Consider the following 19,614-nt stretch of genomic DNA (forward strand, 5'->3'; position numbering starts at 1 on the left):
CATGTGATATGTTCATTAGCTCTGAGAAGGAAAAAAATCTCTCTGGGCCTCTGTTTTCATACCTACAAAGTGAGAAATGGACCAAATGGATGGACCAAATGACACAGCCTCTTCCACCTCTAACGTCCTGAAAGTCTGCATAATCTCTGTATCAGAACGCACATTAGTTAAGCGAAGAACAAATCTAAAATCGCCCAAACTCTTACTCAGAAATACACTGCATTTCCCAATGTGTGTTCCTTGGATTACTGGGCCTAAGAGATGGAGAATGGGTTTTGGGTGTCAAAGAATCCTCTCTCCCGTGCTCTTTACCAGCAGCTGGGACTGTCCCCATGTGCCTGTTCTGACCATGCGGGGAAGGGAATGACTCCAGGATCGGGCCCACCCAGGCTGCCCCAATTCTACTTCAGCTAACTGGTCCACAGCTGGCAGCAGGTAGGAGCAGCCTGCAGGTGTGCCAAATGAAGAGTTAATGCTGTGGACATGTCCGGATTCCTCTACCCTGTGGACTCATGGTGTAACCCAGCCTTCTTCTCTCTGGCGGCACAGTAAGTCCCGGGACATTTACTAAATACCAATGTTTGGAGCCTACCCCAGACCACTTCAGCTAGAATCTCTGGGGAATGGGACCCAGGCATTGGTATTTTATAAAAGTTGTCCAAATGATTCTAATGTGCAGTCAGGGCCCAAAACCATTGCTCTAATCAGATCACAGGCGGACACTCATAACTTTTAGTAAGAAAATTTAAATTTGTTTTCTGTGGGTCACTAATAGCTGCTTTCTATGTTTTTTTTTTTTCCTGAGGAAGATTAGCCCTGAGCTAACATGTGTGCCAATCCTCCTCTATTTTACGTGTGGGTCGCTGCCACAGCATGGCTGACGAGCGGTGTAGATCCAAGCCAGGGATTCGAACCTGTGAACCCGGGCTGCGGAAGCAGAATGTGCCAAACTTAACCACTAGGCCATGGGGCTGGCCCCTCCATGTTTTTAAAATCTGTCCTCAAAGATTCTCATTACTGCGTATAGTGCCAGATCATATAGCAGCCACCTGATGAGTGCAGGATCCCTGTCCCTTTCCAGGGCCGACGTCTGAAGCACCTTCTATGTGCAAAGTGATGTGCCAGGCTCATGGATTACCCAAAAACAGTCCAGAAGGGTAGGGTGGTGAGAGGATATGGCAGATGAAGGACAAGAGGTACATTTGTGACTAATCCCACAATAACTTCCACTGTAGATTTATGTTAACATAGACTAAAATGATTCATACATAAACCTTGCTGTGGAATAGGTGAATTTAACCCACGGCCAGACACTTTATCCCTCCTATACAACGATTTTATTTAGGGGGAGGGAGTAGGATGTGTCAGAATCACCTGTGAGGCTTTTAGAAACTTCTCCTGGGTTTGGGAAGGTTCTGGTCTTCCTCTTGCTGTTCTGGAAGCTCAGAGCTCCTGCAACCTGCCCCCATTTCCTTCCTTCTACCTCGCCGGCCTCTCTTCTCAATGATGACCAGCAGGATGGTCTCACTAATGAATCTCCACTCTCTCTCCTCCCCTACAAATAACAGGACTAACCCAGTGCAGGAGAGAGTCCTGGAGAATCCCTGGGAGCCCAGTCTTGGGGCTCGTGTGCCTGGTTGAGTCCCACAGTCAGTGCCTCGAGCTGTGTCTGTTCCCTGTATGTGTGTCTTGCCAGCTCAGCTCCTCTGTGGGTTTCAGGAGGGAGGAACCTGGCCTTGTGTCTTCTGCAAACCACACGGACACACCACAGCCTGTGCAGCGGAAGAGGCAAGGCTGTTTGAACCTGAATTAGCACAAGCTCTTCATTTCTGGGGACTCTCCACATCTACCACTTTTACTGCTTTCTTCAACACTTTCCAAAAACACATCATGTGCTCTGATACCCTGAACACCACATGGTTTGTTTCCGATTCCCTATGACAAATGGCAGCTCCCACCAGTCTTGGCTCTCCCCATTCCCCCCACTCCCGTTTTATTTCTCTCCACAGCACTATTACCATCAGAAACGCTCTATATTGTATACATTTGTTCATGGTTAGTCTTATTTATTCGCTACACACCCACAAAGCATTTATGATGTACTTCATGACATTTTAAGAGCTTAAAAAAAGATTAACTCACTTTTTTTCCCCACTGCCTAGATAAGCTATTTTCCTATTTTTGACAGTGGCCCCACCATGCACCACTGGTCACCAGTTGGGATTCTCTGAAGCAGATCTTCAACCTTTCCCTCCTTTTCAGTCCCAAATCCTGTCAGACACTGAATCGTTTTCATGTGTCCTTCAAATATGTTGTTATTGTTTGGTTCTTGTTTTGTTTTGTTTTCAAACATTGTTAGAGGTTGAATTGTGTCCCCCAAAAGAGATACGTTGGAATCCTAACCTCTAGTACCTCAGAATATGGCTGTATTTGGAGACAGACTCTTTACAGAGGTAACCAAGTTAAAATGAGGTCATGAGGTGGGCCCTAATCCAAAATGAATGGTGTCCTTATGAAAAGGGGAAATTTGGAGACAGACAGGCACACACAGAGAGAAGATGATAAAAAGAGACACAGGGAGATGACAGCCACCTACAAGCCAAGGAGTGAGGCCTGGAACAGACTCTATCTCACAGCCCTCAGAAGGAACCAACCCTGCCGACACCTTGATCTCAGACTTACAGGCTCCAGAACTGGGAGACGATAAATTTCTGCTGCTTAAGCCACCCCATTTGTGGTGCTTTGCTACAACAGCCCTAGCAAACAAATACAAATGTTTTTGAATTGCACTCTCTCCTCTTCAGTTCTCCCTTCCCCAACCTGCATCTAAGCCCTTGGGATTGTGTTCCTGGACGATCGCAATAGCCACTTGGGGTCTCCCGGCCTCAGTCTTTCTTCCTACCCATCCCCTGGACAAGCCACCGCTAGGATAACCTTTCTCAAACTCTGTTTTTATTTCATCATTCCTCGGGAAGATTCTTTCAGGAATCTTCTGAAAGGAAACTTCCCAGGGCCTGGGAGATCAAGTCCATACTTCCATCCTAGCACTCAAGACTTCCACTAGAGCAGCACTTCCCAAAGTCATGTTTAGAGGTAACACTGGATGCAGGGGCATTAACAGGTATGCCAGATGGTTGGAGAAACAAGTCTTTCTCTGTTCAGAGAAGTTTGTTTACCCATTGAATGAACTCAATCGGGTGTCTTCTCTCCCTCTTTTCCCTTTCTGCACGTGTGCTGAGATTATCTAAGAATCTAAGGGAGAGGTTCTTAGCTTACTTGCATATGGAGCCTCTGTTCTGGGAGCATCCATTGAGTTCATTCCATGAACTCAATTTTCCTGGCCAGAGATTTTAAATGCTAAATTTGACTGTAAGCTCTAAGTATTCACCATTGTATCCCCAGCATCTAAGAGAACGGTGGTAATACATTCTTGGCACTCAAATACTTGATAGATGAATGGATGAATAGACGTTTCATCATCTATCCTCTTGCAATCTATTTCCAATTCATCAGATGCTATCATACCACTGCCTATTTCACAAAAGCCTATGGCCACTCTGCTGTATGAACAGAAACTTTTCAGCCCCTAATATCTTCACTGGATTTCCTCTCTTCCTGCCCCATTCAAGCGTCATCATTTAAGGCACAACTCAAATTTGACATCAACTAACTCAACTACTTGTCTTTACGTCTAAAAAAATGTTTATATCTTTATCCATCCAGCCTTCTATTAATCCTGCCTCTGAAAAAGAATTGAGGGTCTTTTAAAATGCTAACTCATCTTTCTGTGCCTTTGATAACTTTATTTATCTAACATATGTGTACATACATCTTATCTTCCCCGCCGGATTACAAATTCCTTGAGGGAAATCCATGTGCTGTATTTCTCCACAAAACACTGCTAAGTATGTTATCAATAAATATTTGCTAACAAAATTAATTCTCTTTACCTTCCAGGGGGAATAATAAATCCCATTAATTATTCCACTTTTCTCTCTTAGTTTTTAATCTCTCCACTCCTGGTGATACCTAATCTTTTAAACTTTGATGTTTCCCATTCTAAAAAAAGAAGCTTTTTCTGCATTTTCCAACACTGTCAAATAAGAGTTTAATATTTTCCCTTGCGACCTTAATGAATCTGCCAGAACTGCATACACTTTCTTCTCACCCACGCACTCCTTAAGCCTTGCCGTTATGTTTTTGTCCCTATGACCGATTTCCTTCCTGAAAGGTCCCAGTAACATCTGACTAATAAGTCCAATGGTGTCTTTGTACGCCTTACCCTTGGCCACACTGTGCTCCCAGGTGATGCTGACAGTTGTTTCCTTGGCACTTGAGGCAATGCCTAATCCCGGCCTTTTTCTCTCTTTATTCAACATATATTTATTGAGACTTACTATGTACTAGGCATTGAGGATACAATTATGAGCAAAAAGACACAGTGGTCCCTGCCCTCATGGGGCATGGTCTAACCACTGGAAGAGACGATGAAGTCATCAGAAACATATAACTATAAACTGGGGATGTGCTACGAACGAAAGTACAGTAGCCCTGACCACAGACAGCTTTCTTCTCTAGCTACTCCTCTGTCTGCTTCTGAGCTCCTTTTCTTTCTCTGGCCTCTAAAATGAGATGTTTCTCAAGGTTCCATCCTTGGCTCTCCTCCTTGCTTTTCTACGAGGACTCTCTCCTTGACAGTCTCATCCACTCCTAGGGCTTCAACTGTAACCTCCTGATGCATGAATCCTAAGCCAATATCTAGTGCTACAGTTTCTACCTTACTGAGCACTGCCACAAATTTCACAGACCCCAAACTCTACAAACTTTTATCTCCTCTTTCACAGCCCATAAACAAACAAAACTCAATCCTAACAACACACAAATCTGATCTTCTTCCTGAATTCTCTATTTATATTGTAAGTAGCAACCATCTCCCAGTCACAGGCTTAAAATCTAGTCTCATCTTCTCTCCTGTCCCCCCAGGGTCCCAGATATGGTCATGGGACCATCACTTAAAACCCCCAATACCTTCCATCTACCCCTCTCTGGCCTTCAAGGCTCTCAGGCCCTGGCTCCAACTTATCTTTCAGCCTCATCGCCTGATCTCCCAATACTTCAGCTCCAGGCCAAGTTCACTCTTTGTCACTGCCTCTCTTCAGAGCCCTTGCTTATACCATTCCTTCTAGAAGGATTGTTCTCACCTACCCTCAGACACACATACTAGAATCCATTTCTGTGTCAGAAATGACAATATCAGGCAGGAGTCAAACTGACGGTAAGGCCATGCAGCAAACTGGAGAAAATGTTTGCGAGATAATGTCACCTAACAAAAGCAAGATATACAATTACTTACAAACAGTTTTTATAATTATGCATATAAAATGTATAAGGGATTACATCAGAATAACAAAAATAGTTTTATTAGAGTGGTGGAATTGTGGATGAGTTTTATCATTTTTCTAGATTCTAAATTTTATTATTGCGTTTTTTAAAATAAATTTTTATTTTAGAACAGTTTTAGATTTACAGCAAATTTGAAAAGATAGTATAGAGAGTGCCTGTATATCCAACACCCAGTTTCCCTTAACAACATCTTACATTAGTAGGATACTTTTGTCACAACTAAATGAGCCAGTAATTTAATGTGGTTTTTAAAACTTAAAAAAAAACTTGAGTGTGGTAAAACCAAATAATCAACATAAATAGAGGAAAATGTCATTCTTTCCATAACTCCAACTTAGCATCCTAATATTTACTATTCTTCTTATTTTTATTATTACCTCAGTCTCCTCTTGGCATGGATTCTTGGCTACAATCTGGAACAAATTTTGCTTTACAATCATCTGCCATATACTTGTGCATGTATTTTAAAGTAGTTAAAACTTTATTGTTTGATAAAGGCTCTGGGAAATGTTTTCTTTAACATAAAGTACCATAGGAATTTTTTAAACATATGAACCATATTGACGTGTAGAATCTAACGTGTGTGCTGCTTCTCCAAGTCTGTAAGCTCTGCCGGGGGTCTTATCTCCTCTCTGCCTCTCCCGCTTTTTTTAGGTCCAAGAACACCCAGTCCAGATCTGGTCTCAGAGCTCAATAAATACCGGCTGTAATAAACTGTAGGAGTTGGATAGCCCTGGTAGAGGCACTATTGATTTTAAATTACTAAAAGTAAATGGTTCTTTATGTCATTTTGTCTGTCAGACTTTAATTTTTGACACCAAGACATCACAATGTTTTTCCTTTGCATCATTCAAAAAAGCCAACTAAAATTAAATCTCAGTAGAAGTGGATTTTAGTGTTTAAATTATAAAAATCACTAAAACAGCAAATATTAAACATTCTAAAGAACATATTTTCAGCTTGCATTAATGTCTGAGCTAAAGAAAACGGAGTGTGGGGGTTTTTGTTTGTTTGTTTCCAACGATTCTCCTCTAGTGAGTTTTCTTTGTTCTAACTGCCAAGTTGGTTTCAAAGTATCTTTCTGGATATCTAGCAGTTAGAAAAAACCCTATGGATTATACAGAGAAACCACCAACTGAAGTAGCTAGGTACAGTCTACTTTTATAGGAATATAAGACATTCTGTTCTAAAACAGAACAGAAGAAAAATCTCAAATCAGTTTTTTCCCCCTTTTTTTAGTTTATAAATATATTTTCCTCTTTCAGGATAGTCTTTACTTGATGAAGCCAGAACTATAACACTAAAATTAGAAAAAATACTGAACAGTGTCCCAATGTATATTCTGTACCTAATCTTAAATGGTTTTGGAAAATGCCTACCAGCAAACTAAACAAACAAGGCAGCATTCTTCTATCTTCAAGGGAATCCATATCATGTCACAATAAATGTAAGAAGCAAAACTTTGTCAAAAAAATAAGGAGTGCAAGAAAGAAAAAATTTTCACTTTAGGTTTACTAAAATAGTTTAAATTCAGTCAGTGCCAAAGTCAATAATTAGATTGTAATTCGAAAGAAAATGCTAAGTATCAGGATTAACAAATAAGAATATGATAGTTACAGTAGGTGACTGAAGACCCTCAAGTCAAAGTTAAAAGTAGCACCATTGACAATTTTCAAGAGAGCTGTTTTTATAATTAAAATTGCTTATTTTATCAACGATTGTATAACTTTGCTTTATTGCAGAAGTGATTTGACTATCCAAGACTATCACTATTTATGATTTATTACAGACTGATGTTTTAAAAGCAAGCCGAAACAAAACTTCAAATTTGTCTTGTTAAAAATTAACTTGGGGGCTGGCCCCGTGGCGTAGAGGTTAAGTGCGCGCGCTCCCCTACTGGTGGCCCGGGTTCAGATCCCGGGCGCGCACCAACGCACTGTTTCTCCAGCCATGCTGAGGCCGTGTCCCACATACAGCAACTAGAAGGATGTGCAACTATGACACACAACTATCTACTGGGGCTTTGGGGGGAAAAAAAGGAGGAGGATTGGCAATAGATGTTAGCTCAGAGCCGGTCTTCCTCTGCAAAAAAGAGGAGGATTAGCACGGATGTTAGCTCAGGGCGAATCTTCCTCACAAAAAAAAAAAAAAAAAAAGAAAAATTAACTTGGTGTTATGGAAGGAACAGGACCAACCAGCCCATCTTGAGGCAAGACATGCTTTTCGAGATATTTAATGCTCTAAATATAGTTTAGCAGATATGAAGTATCGTGCAATTTTGCTAATGAGCTTTGAGTGAGTGAAAAGAGATGTATTGGGCAGTACAAGAAGTAACTGAAGCACACAGTCACCCAAGGAAGCTTCTGGAAGGATGTACCTCAAAAGCTGAACAGCAGAATGACAGGCAATTCTCAATTTTTTTTGTACATTTTTGTCCTGTCTGAAATTTAAAATAACAACCATTCTTTTATAATCAGAAAACAATAAATGTATTTGCTTTTAGGAAAAATAAAAATATGTTAAAAGTTTGACTTCTGATAGCTGAAAGAAGCAAAAGTTTTATAAAAACATTACAAAAATGTTATTAGTATCCAGTTTTGTTGTGGCTTAAAAAAACATTCCTATCCACAGCATATCAAATACATCTGAAAGAAAGCAACCCTCTTTTCTAACTCACTAACATTGAGGGTCTGTCTTTGGCATATAGATAAATATTTATTTCAAAGAATGGATTAAAGCTACCATAGTTACTAGAAGTAACTATAGATATGCTACATTACTGGGATGCTTAAAGATCATTCCCAAACTTAATTTATTATCTAAAAATCCTCTTCTTTATTTTTAAAACTCTAGAAGATAATTCTAAAAAATTATAGTTGGATTAGCATGTACTAAGGGTAAAAATATAATTGAAATTATTCTTACCTGATGCTGCACATCAGCATTTGTTGGGCAGTTCAAAGTAATTGGATCACACTCCTCAGCTGGCGGGGGGAAAAGACACAAAGCTTGATAAAGAAAGCACACACTCTGTGGTGTAAGGCCTAAAACAAAGATTCAATATTATGTGCTGCCTTGACATCTGGTAAAATCAGGAGGGCCTCGAATTATCTAACTGCAAGTTCCCCTCCCCACTCTGCTCCATGGATAAGGCCCCCAGCTAAACAATGTTTCTTATCAAGGGGACCAGGCACAGTTCCTGCTTATTCCTGAGTAGATAGTGGGTTTCAGTTCCCTGCCAGCCCACAGAATTATTCAGACAAGCCAATCACATCCTACCTCAGGAACCAGGAGGCACTACACCCTCTTGACACTACAATGCTTGTCTCCCACAGTGCCTTGCTGTTCACTCTGTTCCTGAGTACAACCCCCCTGTGACCCAGCATGGCATGCAGTGTCCTCCTCCCCCAGGCTGTGAGTGTATGTGACTCATAAACTGCTGTCGATCTCATCTGTCCCATGTTGGGTGTTGTATGATTGGTCACCCCCATAGCGCCAGGGCAGGATCCCTCCCTCACCAACAGGGTGAATACGAGGTAGTCAAAACAAATGGCATAATGAACAGGATGGTCCAAACACGACAGAGGACATGTGGTCATATTTAACTAACTTCACTGATGTGGTGAAGGCTGCCTGGGACAGAACTGCCAGTTGCTGGCAGACTTGCACTTTGGCCTGTGAATTGTTGTGTTATCTTTGTTGGGTGTTTGTCCTCTCTTCCCACCTAAAATGTTCTCATCCCCAAGATGAAGACTGTTGTTAACTGATTATACCCCAGTGTGATGTGTTGTCAGGTTTGAGCACTGTTTGGCAGGTGCCCCTGAGGATCCCACCTATAAGGATAGTACAGTGCCCTAACTGGTCGCTGCTTAAGTCTCACTTATCAGGGGTTGGGCTAGAGCTCTCTGGGCACTGTGTCTCGCCTGGTGACCATCGCTGGCTAATTGGGGGCTTGGGGGCAACCACATAGACACTGTGCTTTTACATCACTGTGCATTTGTGGGGTTTGCAGGAAAGAAGGAGATCACCACCCCAGGGAGAATTAAGCATGGCGTCCTGGTGGTTGTTGTTGTTTAGGCAAGGGCAGCCACCTTGCCTGTCCCTTGTGCTGTTGCTTCCCTTGCTGCTGTTGCTTCCCTTGCTGCTGTTGCTTCCCTTGCTGCTGTTGCATATGCTCTCCTGACCCCCAAGGGTATCACGGTGCACATCCATGGCAGCCCATGGCCCAGGAGCTCACGAAGAAAGAGAAGGGGAGGGAGCATTTGGTACTTGACTGCTCTCCCAATGTCAAACCCCTCGCCAGCACACCTGAGCTGAGTGCAACTGCATACCAGCACGCCAAAGGTCTAATCTTGCAATCAGGGGCTTCATGGCCCCCACCCGGGCCATAAACAAAATGACCTTCCTGGATGTGCACCCTGACTGGCATTCCCCGAAGGAAGAGGTGGTTGCCTACAAAGTGGGCCACCAGCCTTGCAAATCTCTCTCAGTAACTACCCAGAAAGTCTGCACCATGGATGATCAGACAGAGACAGAAACTGAAAGCTGTGACTTCATGCAGCTAGAAATCCAAAATGTTCTGAGGGACTTTGTGCAGAGAAGGAAAAAAACCCAAAAACCTCATGTGGCAGAAAAGGCAGGGCTGCAGCAAAGCTCGGTTTCAGTCTATCGACCTCTGGGTTCCAGGCCCAGCGCTATCCCACTGTGCCACTCTGCTGCCTCTGCCTGGGTGCAACAAAGACCCTAATCTCAGAGTTATAGGGCAAAAAGCCATGGTACCCCTGCAGCACAGTGAAAGGGTTAATTCAAACCTGACGTGAGCCTAGGGTTCTAAACCATATGAAAGCAACCATTGCCATAGGGAGGGCCCCCGACCCCGATGGTACTGATCTGAGGCTCTCTGGAGGAGGAAATTTATAAATATGAGCAGAGTGAGAGGATCCCATCCTTCCCCCCGCCACCTGCAACCAAAGTATATCCAGTGACAAAAAAAAAAGGGAGAGAGAATGAAAGAAAGATAGATAGAAACCTGGATACAGAGGAGGAGACAAAAGGAAAAAAAAAAGAACCGAAACGAGGTCCACCGTTGGACCCAACTGGAAATCCAAAACTTACAAAATAATTTATACAGTCAACAGATAAAAGAGTGCTGACTGGCTTTGTGCCCTACAACGTAGGTTCTGAATTAACTTTAATATCTGCTGAAATGTGTGAACTGGCAAACCCTCATGGACTTAATCAGTCCTGGGGCTCAAATTACAGTTGTACCTGGAGATGCCGCTAAATATAAACATGGTAGCCCCCATCATCTTTGGGGAGTTCCTAAATATAAAATAGAGGACAAACAGGCATGCCTCACCCTAACCATCAGAACTACTGTTTTGCCTAAATTTCCCATGGTCATAGAACCCATTGCGTTAGAGTCTCCCATAGTGGGCATGGTTGCTCTGACCTGATAAATGAAGATTAAATTAAATCTTTAGCAGTTAGAAGTTGACTTGACAAAATGGGACCCTATGGACCCCCCAGTTAAAATAATTAATATGGCCTAATGTAAATAAAACAGGACCTTCAAAGATCGAAACTTGTTATATAAGACCTAATGAGTGAAAGGGTGATTATCTCTACTGCTTCTCCATTTAACAGCTTAATTTGGCCTGTTCTTAAACCTGAAAGAAAATGAATGGTGCCTCACAGTGCATTACTGTGACCATAATACTGTGGTCCCATCCATTTAGGCCCCCACACCCAATACCCAATATTATTGAAATTACTGACTTATCCAATCAGCAACTAGTAAATATTTGGCTATTACAGATTTGGCTAATATGTTCTGTTGAGCACCTATTTCAACAGCCTCTCAGTCGCAGTTTGCCTTTATCTCCAAAAGCCACATAATACATCATGACCACGCTACCCACAGGGTACCTAACAGTCTTGTCATAGCACACAGTCTCTGCAGGCAAGATCTTCACTGACATCCAACTTTCTCCGGGACCACGGGTATGACACACATGAATGACACCCTCCTCTGAGGACATTCATTTGACATACCCCTCCAGGCCATACAAATATCCATAAAAGAGCTCCCATAAAGGGGATGGGCCATTGCCCCACACATAGTGCACGGCCCTGCTACCTTGGTTAAATTCCTAAAAATTGTTTGGTAACTTAAGGGCTCCTCCATCCCTGACACTGTCAATACAGAGCTACTGACCCTCTCAGCACCCCCAAGTCCAACATCTTTTAGTCCTTTTTGGGTTCTGGAAGCAACATATTCCTCATTTACATTTTTTACTTAATTTCATTGATACTGTTACTTGCAAATCAGCCCACCATAAATTTGGCCTTCTCCAACAAAAGTCTACAAAAGGCACTCACATTAGTACCCCTAGAGATTCCTTCACTGTAGGGGTTTTAGCCACCTCTTCATATTCCTCCTCAAGTCTCTGGACCGCCTAGAACAGCTATAAGTTGTCCATATGCTTCTGATGCAAGAAACTACCCTTCTAGGCCCTTCTCTATACACCATTAGAGCAGCAACTGCTGGCCACATCCTGGGCTCTCCTGGAAACAGAGGCTCTCACTGACCCCAAGCTTGTGAGCCTCCATACCCTGCTACCCGTTATGCTTTGGATCATGGAAGCAGTACCATACAAAGCCGACACGGCTACTGAGGCCTTCTTGCTACTGGATGGAGCTATACCCGGGCCTTCTGGCATATTCCACCTGCAGGAGGGGGTGGCCTCCTCTATCCTCAGTCCCTTGCCAGACGCCACGGTGCTAGAAGAGGTCACCTCTCTCCCAGATTCCTAGGTTACTTCGGGAGCCCCGTCAGATCAACTGAGTGAACAGCAATAGGAGTTTGTAGACTTTACAAATGATATCACCACCATACACGATGGAGCTCAGTGGATTGCTGCTGCTTTCCATCTGTTCACCAGGATGTCCCTGATAGAGGATGGCACCCAAGGGTCAGCACAACTGGCCCATCATCTTAGTGCTGGATGGCCTGGCCAACAAATGGCCGTATCTGCATATTTTTTTTTATAAACTCTTGGACCATTGCCTAAGAGTTGCCCACTTTGGGGTAAAGAACTCTGGGAACCTCTTGCCTCACAGATGAACAAAATATAAATCAAGGCAATAGATGTCTCTACATATAGTACGGCCACAATATAAGGCCTCACTAGAACACTCTCTATCCCCTTTGGAGTTCCAGACATTACTGATAGTGACCAAGACATCCATTTCACTTCTCAGAATACACAATCCTGGGCTCTAAAAGAAGCCATTCAATGGAACTTCCACCTACTCTATAGGAAGCAGGTTTAACCAAGAGATATAACAGGCTCCTCACAGAATTCCTATTTAAGTTACAAAGTGCAAATAGACCCCTTGCCCGGTGTCACTCTTGCCATAGGCATTGAGTAATCTAAATTCATGCTGTCTGGGGACATGCACTCCCTACACCATGCCACACAGGTTCCTTAATTGCCTTTATTGGCCATAAACGGGGACACCTCTACAGTTCATGTTTTTGATGACCACCTCACCACATGGCCCTCTCTCTCCTGGTCAAGTGTCTATTTTGCCTTTTTTGGGAGCCTCTTCTTCTACTTCGTGGAAGTTTCAATTATCACTAAGATTTAAATTGATCCCAAGGCATCATGGAGTCAAAAAATGAAGACTCAATATTATGTGCTGCCTTGACACCTGGTAAAATCAGGAGGGCCTTGAACGGCCTAACTGCACGTTCCCCTCTCCACTCTGCTCCGCGGATAAGTCCCCCAGCTAAACAACGCTCCTTATCAAGGGGACCAGGCACACTTCCTGCTTATCCCTGAGTAGTGGGTTTCAGTTCCCAGGAAGCCCACAGAATTAGTCAGACAAGCCAATAACATCCTACCTCGAGAACAAGGAGGCACCACATCCTCTTGATACAACACTTGTCATCCACAGCGCCTAGTTGCTCACTCTGTTCCCGAGCACAACCCCCAGGTGACCCTGCATAGCGTGCAGTGTCCTCCTCCCCCAGGCTGTGAGTACATGTGACTCATAAACTGCTGTCGATCTCATCTGTCCCTAGTCGGGTATTGTGTCATTGGCCATCCCCATAAACCCAGGGCAGGATCCCTCCCTCACCAATGGGGTGAACAAGAGGCACTCAAAGCACATTCCCCTCTGATCACCATTACCTCAAATTCCATGTGTTTGACATTTTACCAAACCTTTTAGATAGAAGAGAGTGGGATTATACTTGTCTTGATAGCTCATCCTTCTGAAAGTCAAACCAAAACCATTTCAGTTCTGCTGTTAAAGTGGGGATTGCCAGTAAAAGTCAAAGGAACATGATATGCACGTGAAATGTTTAACCCCTTTCAAAATGAACTATTAGGAAGGAACTTCCATTCTTAGGTTTTCTTACATATATATGTGTTAACCTCACAGTTCTCCAACTTGTGGTGAAGATTGTACAAATATGTTAAAAACTGATTTTGTTCCATCAGATTTTAATCTTTAACCACAGAATTCAACATCACACTTTAAACTTGGAAGTTGACACAAATATAGTATATGAAAGAAATGTTTAGTGTCACGTGAATTTTTAGAGTTATAAAGCCTTAAATAGAGAATAATTTAACTCAAGGTTCAAAAGTTAGATTGAATGAGAGATTGATTGATTCATCTATTTATTTTTTACATTCACTCACCATTATGTGCTAGGCTGCTAGAATTGTTCTAATAAGGGGCTATATTCATTGCTTCCTATACAATTGTGATTAAAGGACTTTTTTTTCCTATCTGAGAAATTTAAACGCAGAAATTTAAACTCAGTAAAAGACCATGATTTTACATGGTCTTTACAAGATTCTTTACAAGAATCTCTTTTACTGAGATTCTATATGATATCTTTCTAAGCTAGAGCAGTAGAGATCTTGCCTAGGCTTGTGTTTCTCAAGACATGGTCCCTACTTTCTTGCATCTGAATCTCCTGGGCTGCTTGTTAACAATGCAGGTTTCTGGGCTCCAGTCCAGACCGCCTTAATGAGAATCTCAGGGGCCCGAGAAATCTGTCAACTAACAAGCATCCCACTGATTTCTGATGCACACTAAAGTGTGATTCTTCACAGCAAAAAGTAATGGACATGTGATTTCAGTCATACTAATTCTCACAATGGCTAGTGTCATAATTGTTAACCCAGCATTTTTGTAAAAGTGGGTTTTTTCCCCCAATACAATGATAACTTCAATTTAAATAGCAACTTTTCTTAGGTGGTACCCTAAACACTCCTGTGGTCCTACCTCTCCCTCCGCTCTGCCCTCCCCAAAAGAAAAAAAAATTTTTTCAGAATGGTCACCTTTGTATTTGTGTCATAATTTTGGGGAGAGGGTTTTTTTTTCCTTTGGTTCATTGTAACAGGAGAGTCCCAAGAGAGTCTTGGTCAAGGTTGGGTGGGAGGGAGTGTACTTATGGAAGGAGCAGCATCAGGATACACAGCTAATCATGCAGGTGTTGGGGTGTTTAGTTTCCTGTTAGAACAAGGAAACCCATTAACAAAATACTGTCCATCTGGGAGGTGAGAAATCATATGAAATACAACATATTGGCTTTCTAGTTTGAGGGCAGACATTTTTACTTCTGAATTATTTTAGTGATTTCTCTAGTACTTGCCTATTTTCTCCTTTCAAATTGAACTACTGCTTCTACATTTAGTTAATGAATTGTTCTAAAAGGCCCCCCAAATATCATCTATGCTTAACGTTCCAATTCCTCAAAATTATTAACAATAGAATCAGTCGACTTTACTTCTCTTTAACTCTAAATTCACTATAAAATTTTTTGAACAATAAAAGAGCAGTAACAGCAAAGAAAACAAAGATGATAAAATCTTGATGCCTTCATGATGTATTTATGTACAATTTCCCCTCACTATGAATAATGGCTCAAAAATCAGAATTCTTTTTCCAAAGACATTTTTCTCTCAAAATGTGAAGAATCACATTCTCTTCAGAACTCAAGCCGGCAGTTTCTATGAGATATCAGGAATTCTGCGATACAAAATAAACACCAATCTTAAAGTAGTCCTCAGTTTAGTGCCTGCAGACTCATAGAACACGGATCATAAAAGAGGCCTGATCCCCTGAAACCTCTAAAATCAGAGGTTGGCTGACTGAGGCGGAAGCTATGCATTTGTACCTGATGAGAAAACAGGTATAATAACATGTATCACCTCAAAAACATGCTGATCACTGAAATTACACTAGATTTCCACAGTTGATTGAAACCACATTATTCAGAACCACTCCTGTTTGGACTGTGTTAAGGAAGAGCTTTATACTGTCCACAAAGAAAGTAGGAATTAACTAGAAGTATAATCAAGATTTTGTGAAATCTATTTAATCTGCTTAAGAAAATAAAGTTTGGGGTCTTTTTAACCATATGGAAATTGTTCAAGCTAATTACAAATGACTCTTCTATTAAATAAAGTAGGCCCCCCCAAAATGCACTTAAATGTCGGAGTCCGAATTTGTACATAATATAACTAGATTACGTTTAATTTTAAATCTATGAATTAGTCTCTTCACTAATTCATATGGGTTTTCTCTTCCTAAAAACAACTTCAATGAGAAAATTACTATAAATGTTTAATGATGATACTGGCCCCATTGGTATGTTAAAAAAAATACTAGCAGACATTAAATTGTTAATATTATTGAATGCAAATGTTGGAGTAAGTTTTTAAACTTCTAGACATGGTTCATTACATATAAGACAATGTATTTCTTTGGAGATAAGAAATTATATGCACAGAATTTGTGCACAAAATCACAGTCATGTTACCTAGAAACTCTTCACCATTTTAATTAAGGTTTTGTAAAACTCAAATTCGAGGAGAAACCCAATAGTGCAGTTGCTGTAGTATTAGGTTGCTAAGCAGCACTCTTTTTCTTTCACAACAGGAAATCACATTCACGGGTGATAAAAAGATCTTCAGACAGATCAAACCATGACACTGCACTCTCAGAGTCACCGCGGCTCAGTCTTTGTCTAAAACAGGTCCACTTTTGCCACTCTGCTATGAAAGCTTTCGACAGACCTTGACCCTGACTTTTTACAGTTTTGCCAGATTTCCCTCCGCCCCTGCTGATGCTCCGTGTGCCAGGCACTGTTCCAGACTCATTTCATTGAATCTCACAAGCACCCTGGGAGGTGGATGCTAACATTGTCCTCCCTACGCTGCAGGCAGGACATGGAGACCCTGAGACGTGAAGTCACTTGCTGAGGCCACTCAGAGCTAGGCAGGGTGGTTTGGCTGAAGTTTGGTTCCTTCTTCTATATGCCTCACTGACAGGCACACCAAATCCTTGAAGCTTCTTAGGCAGGCTCTTAAAGTGAGGTCTGCGTCCTAACCACTTCAGTACGTGATAAAACACAGCCTCCTGGGCCTGACCTCAGACCCACCACATCATTATTTCAGAGCAGCAGGGCCCAGAATCTGTATTTTACACACACTCCCCAGATGATTCTTCACTACACACTGACGACTAAGGAGCACCACCCAAGACTGCCTCCCATCTCTCCCTGGTTGCCTGGCTTGTACCTTCCACTTTCTTGCTGAACTAGAGAATCACAGATTGGGGGATTCAGGACACTTAGAAGTCACTAATGGAGAGGGGAAAGAAGGAAGTGAGCTTCCAGAAGCCTCCCCTAGTACAGCCACGATTTGGGCTCAAACCTGGCCTTCAGTCTCTTTTCCTTACACCATTGCCACTCTCAGGACATGCAAGGGAGGCAAAAGAAATGAAACTCTAATGGTGTAACTTCAGGGAGCAGGGAGAAGAGCCTCGTGAATAGGGAATGGAGGGGAGGGACGACTTTGCAGAACACCAGGCTTAATCACAGTTGGTCCTGACAGGGAGCTCCCAACCCTCCAGTCCAGCGACCCTATGATTACCCATACCGCAAGAACTGCCAGGAAACCCACATTAGCTGTGCTAGGAAGTCCTACTTCTCCAGTGGGGGCGGTGGGAGGGCATCTCTGAAGCTGGTCAGATCTGACTGTTCCCCACCCCCATCCCATCCAAACTCTCCTCTCTATGTTGTCAGCAGAGCACAAGGTAAACGCTCCAGTGTGACAACTAGCAGCTTGGCCTCCATAATGGACACAGCCTGGCAGACTGCCCCAAAGAGGAAATTAGAAAAGGCTAAGGCCTAGCTACCTTTATGGTCTGCACCATGCCTAAAACATTAGTCTATGGGTTATAAAAGACAGATTTTTTTGCTTTGGTGCCTGAGAAGCATCCCTTGACCCTTTGTCTAGTAACAGAACCCTCTTTCCTGTGGTTTGGGTAGAACTGACTCCATACCCTACCCCGCCCAACCTCAAGGCTCAGACCTGGCCAAAGTCCTCCATCCTCCTGACGACACAATTGATTTCAGGGGTGGCCACGTGACCAAACTGGTCATATCACAACTGTCCTTAAAATTGTGCTAAGGGTGCTGGGGGAAAGGCTCCCTCTTTCTCTGCCATCTTGAGCAACACCAAGTAAAGCTGGAGGTGTTGATGACCATCTTTCCCACCATGTGGGCAAAGCCTGCCCAAGAATGGAGCCAACACATATGACAGAGCCATGAGAGAGAGACTAAGCCTGAGACATCATTTAAATGCTTGCACCTGGCAGCGCCCAAAGACCCTAAGCCAATAAGTCCCACTCCCCTTTCTTTAAACTAATTTGAGGGCCGGCCCTGTGGCTTAGCGGTTAAGTGCGCGTGCTCCGCTACTGGCGGCCCGGGTTCAGATCCTGGGCGCGCACCGTCGCACCGCTTCTCCAGCCATGCTGAGGCTGCGTCCCACATACGGCAACTAGAAGGATGTGCAACTATGACATACAACTATCTACTGGGGCTTTTGGGGGGAAGAAAAAAGGAGGAGGATTGGCAATAGATGTTAGCTCAGAGCCAGTCTTCCTCAGCAAAAAGAGGAGGATTAACGTGGATGTTAGCTCAGGGCTGATCTTCCTCACAAAAAAAAGAAAAACTAATTTGAGTGAGGTTTCTGTCACTTGCAACCCAGAGTCCTGGTTATCTTCATTTTATTCATGTTAAAAACACCACAGGAATTTCATGTATAATTTGTGATAAAATAACTTATAGATTTTAATAAGAAAATTCATACCTGAGATAATCATTAACAAGTCATGAACTAAATTATTGGTATATTTCTGTTTTACAATTTTAAATAATGCAAAATTACTTTGACTAGTACTTTGTTCAAGATATTAAAATAATCACAAGTTCAAGTAGTTATATTAACTGTACATACCTTTAGGGAGTCCTGTATCTTGAATGGGATATTTGTCTGACTGTAGAAACCAACAAAAGAGAGAGTTATTTTTAAACACCACAGTCAATTATAAGATCAAAGTGAAAAGAAAGCTCTGTCTTGGGAAAGTCATGGTTTTAATCTAAAACCTTGCAAGTTTTCAGCCTTGCACTTAATAGGCCTGACCCATTGCTTGTTTTTATTCTCAATTTATAGAAATGAAATCAAGGTCGATGAGAAGTTAATTTTAGAACATGAAATAGAATAAGCCTTCCTCATTTCCCCAGCTCTGACCACTAAACAACACTTCCTCTCTTTTCTGCAGTGCTATTCTCCCTATCTATTTCCTGCAGTTTAAAATTAAGGAGCATTTGTCTTCGTGAATTACGGGGATAGACCCATTTCTTGTCACCGTTTCTGTGACATTCCTTGGGGTCAACAGCAAGTCTTCTGGGCAGTACTCACTATTGTAGCGCCCTGTCCTGGGTTGAACAGGACAGGATTCAAAAGGTAACTATCCTACTGATTGCACAAAGCTCTACAAATTGGTTACTCATTATGCACAATTATGTACAGTTCCTCAATGCATTAGTTGAGGGCAGTACTGCTATAGGGAATTCAAAATAGCAAATGCTCTTACAATCACCTATTTCTTCGTTGGTACTTACATGCAGGTATCTAATATTCTGGAAAGTTTTACTTCAGATTAAACAATGTAGTCATTCTCTGGAGACTTACATGAGAGGAGTGAAAATGTGCCCAATTTCCCTATCCCATTCCCTAACCCCGGCTCAGCTCCCACATCTGCTCCATCTGGGGTTTGGTTCCACTGTTCTCCAACCTGAAAAACATTGCACCTTCCAACTTTCCTGTAGGTTTCACC

At 42.4% G+C, this 19,614-nt stretch overlaps 1 protein-coding gene across 1 annotated transcript in view; it reads right to left on the minus strand.

Moving 5' to 3' along the window:
* EDARADD (EDAR associated via death domain) overlaps positions 1 to 19,614 on the minus strand; it is a 69,954-nt gene that overhangs the window by 32,459 nt on the left and 17,881 nt on the right. The window contains exons 3-4 of the mRNA XM_058542969.1: positions 18,732 to 18,771; positions 8,329 to 8,387 (exon numbers count right to left, since the gene is read on the minus strand). Of these exons, the coding sequence (XP_058398952.1) occupies positions 8,329 to 8,387; positions 18,732 to 18,771 (99 nt within the window). The remainder of the gene's footprint in view (positions 1 to 8,328; positions 8,388 to 18,731; positions 18,772 to 19,614) is intronic.

Source organism: Diceros bicornis, chromosome 6 (assembly GCF_020826845.1).
Source record: "Diceros bicornis minor isolate mBicDic1 chromosome 6, mDicBic1.mat.cur, whole genome shotgun sequence".
In the NCBI taxonomy this organism is placed as follows: domain Eukaryota; kingdom Metazoa; phylum Chordata; class Mammalia; order Perissodactyla; family Rhinocerotidae; genus Diceros; species Diceros bicornis.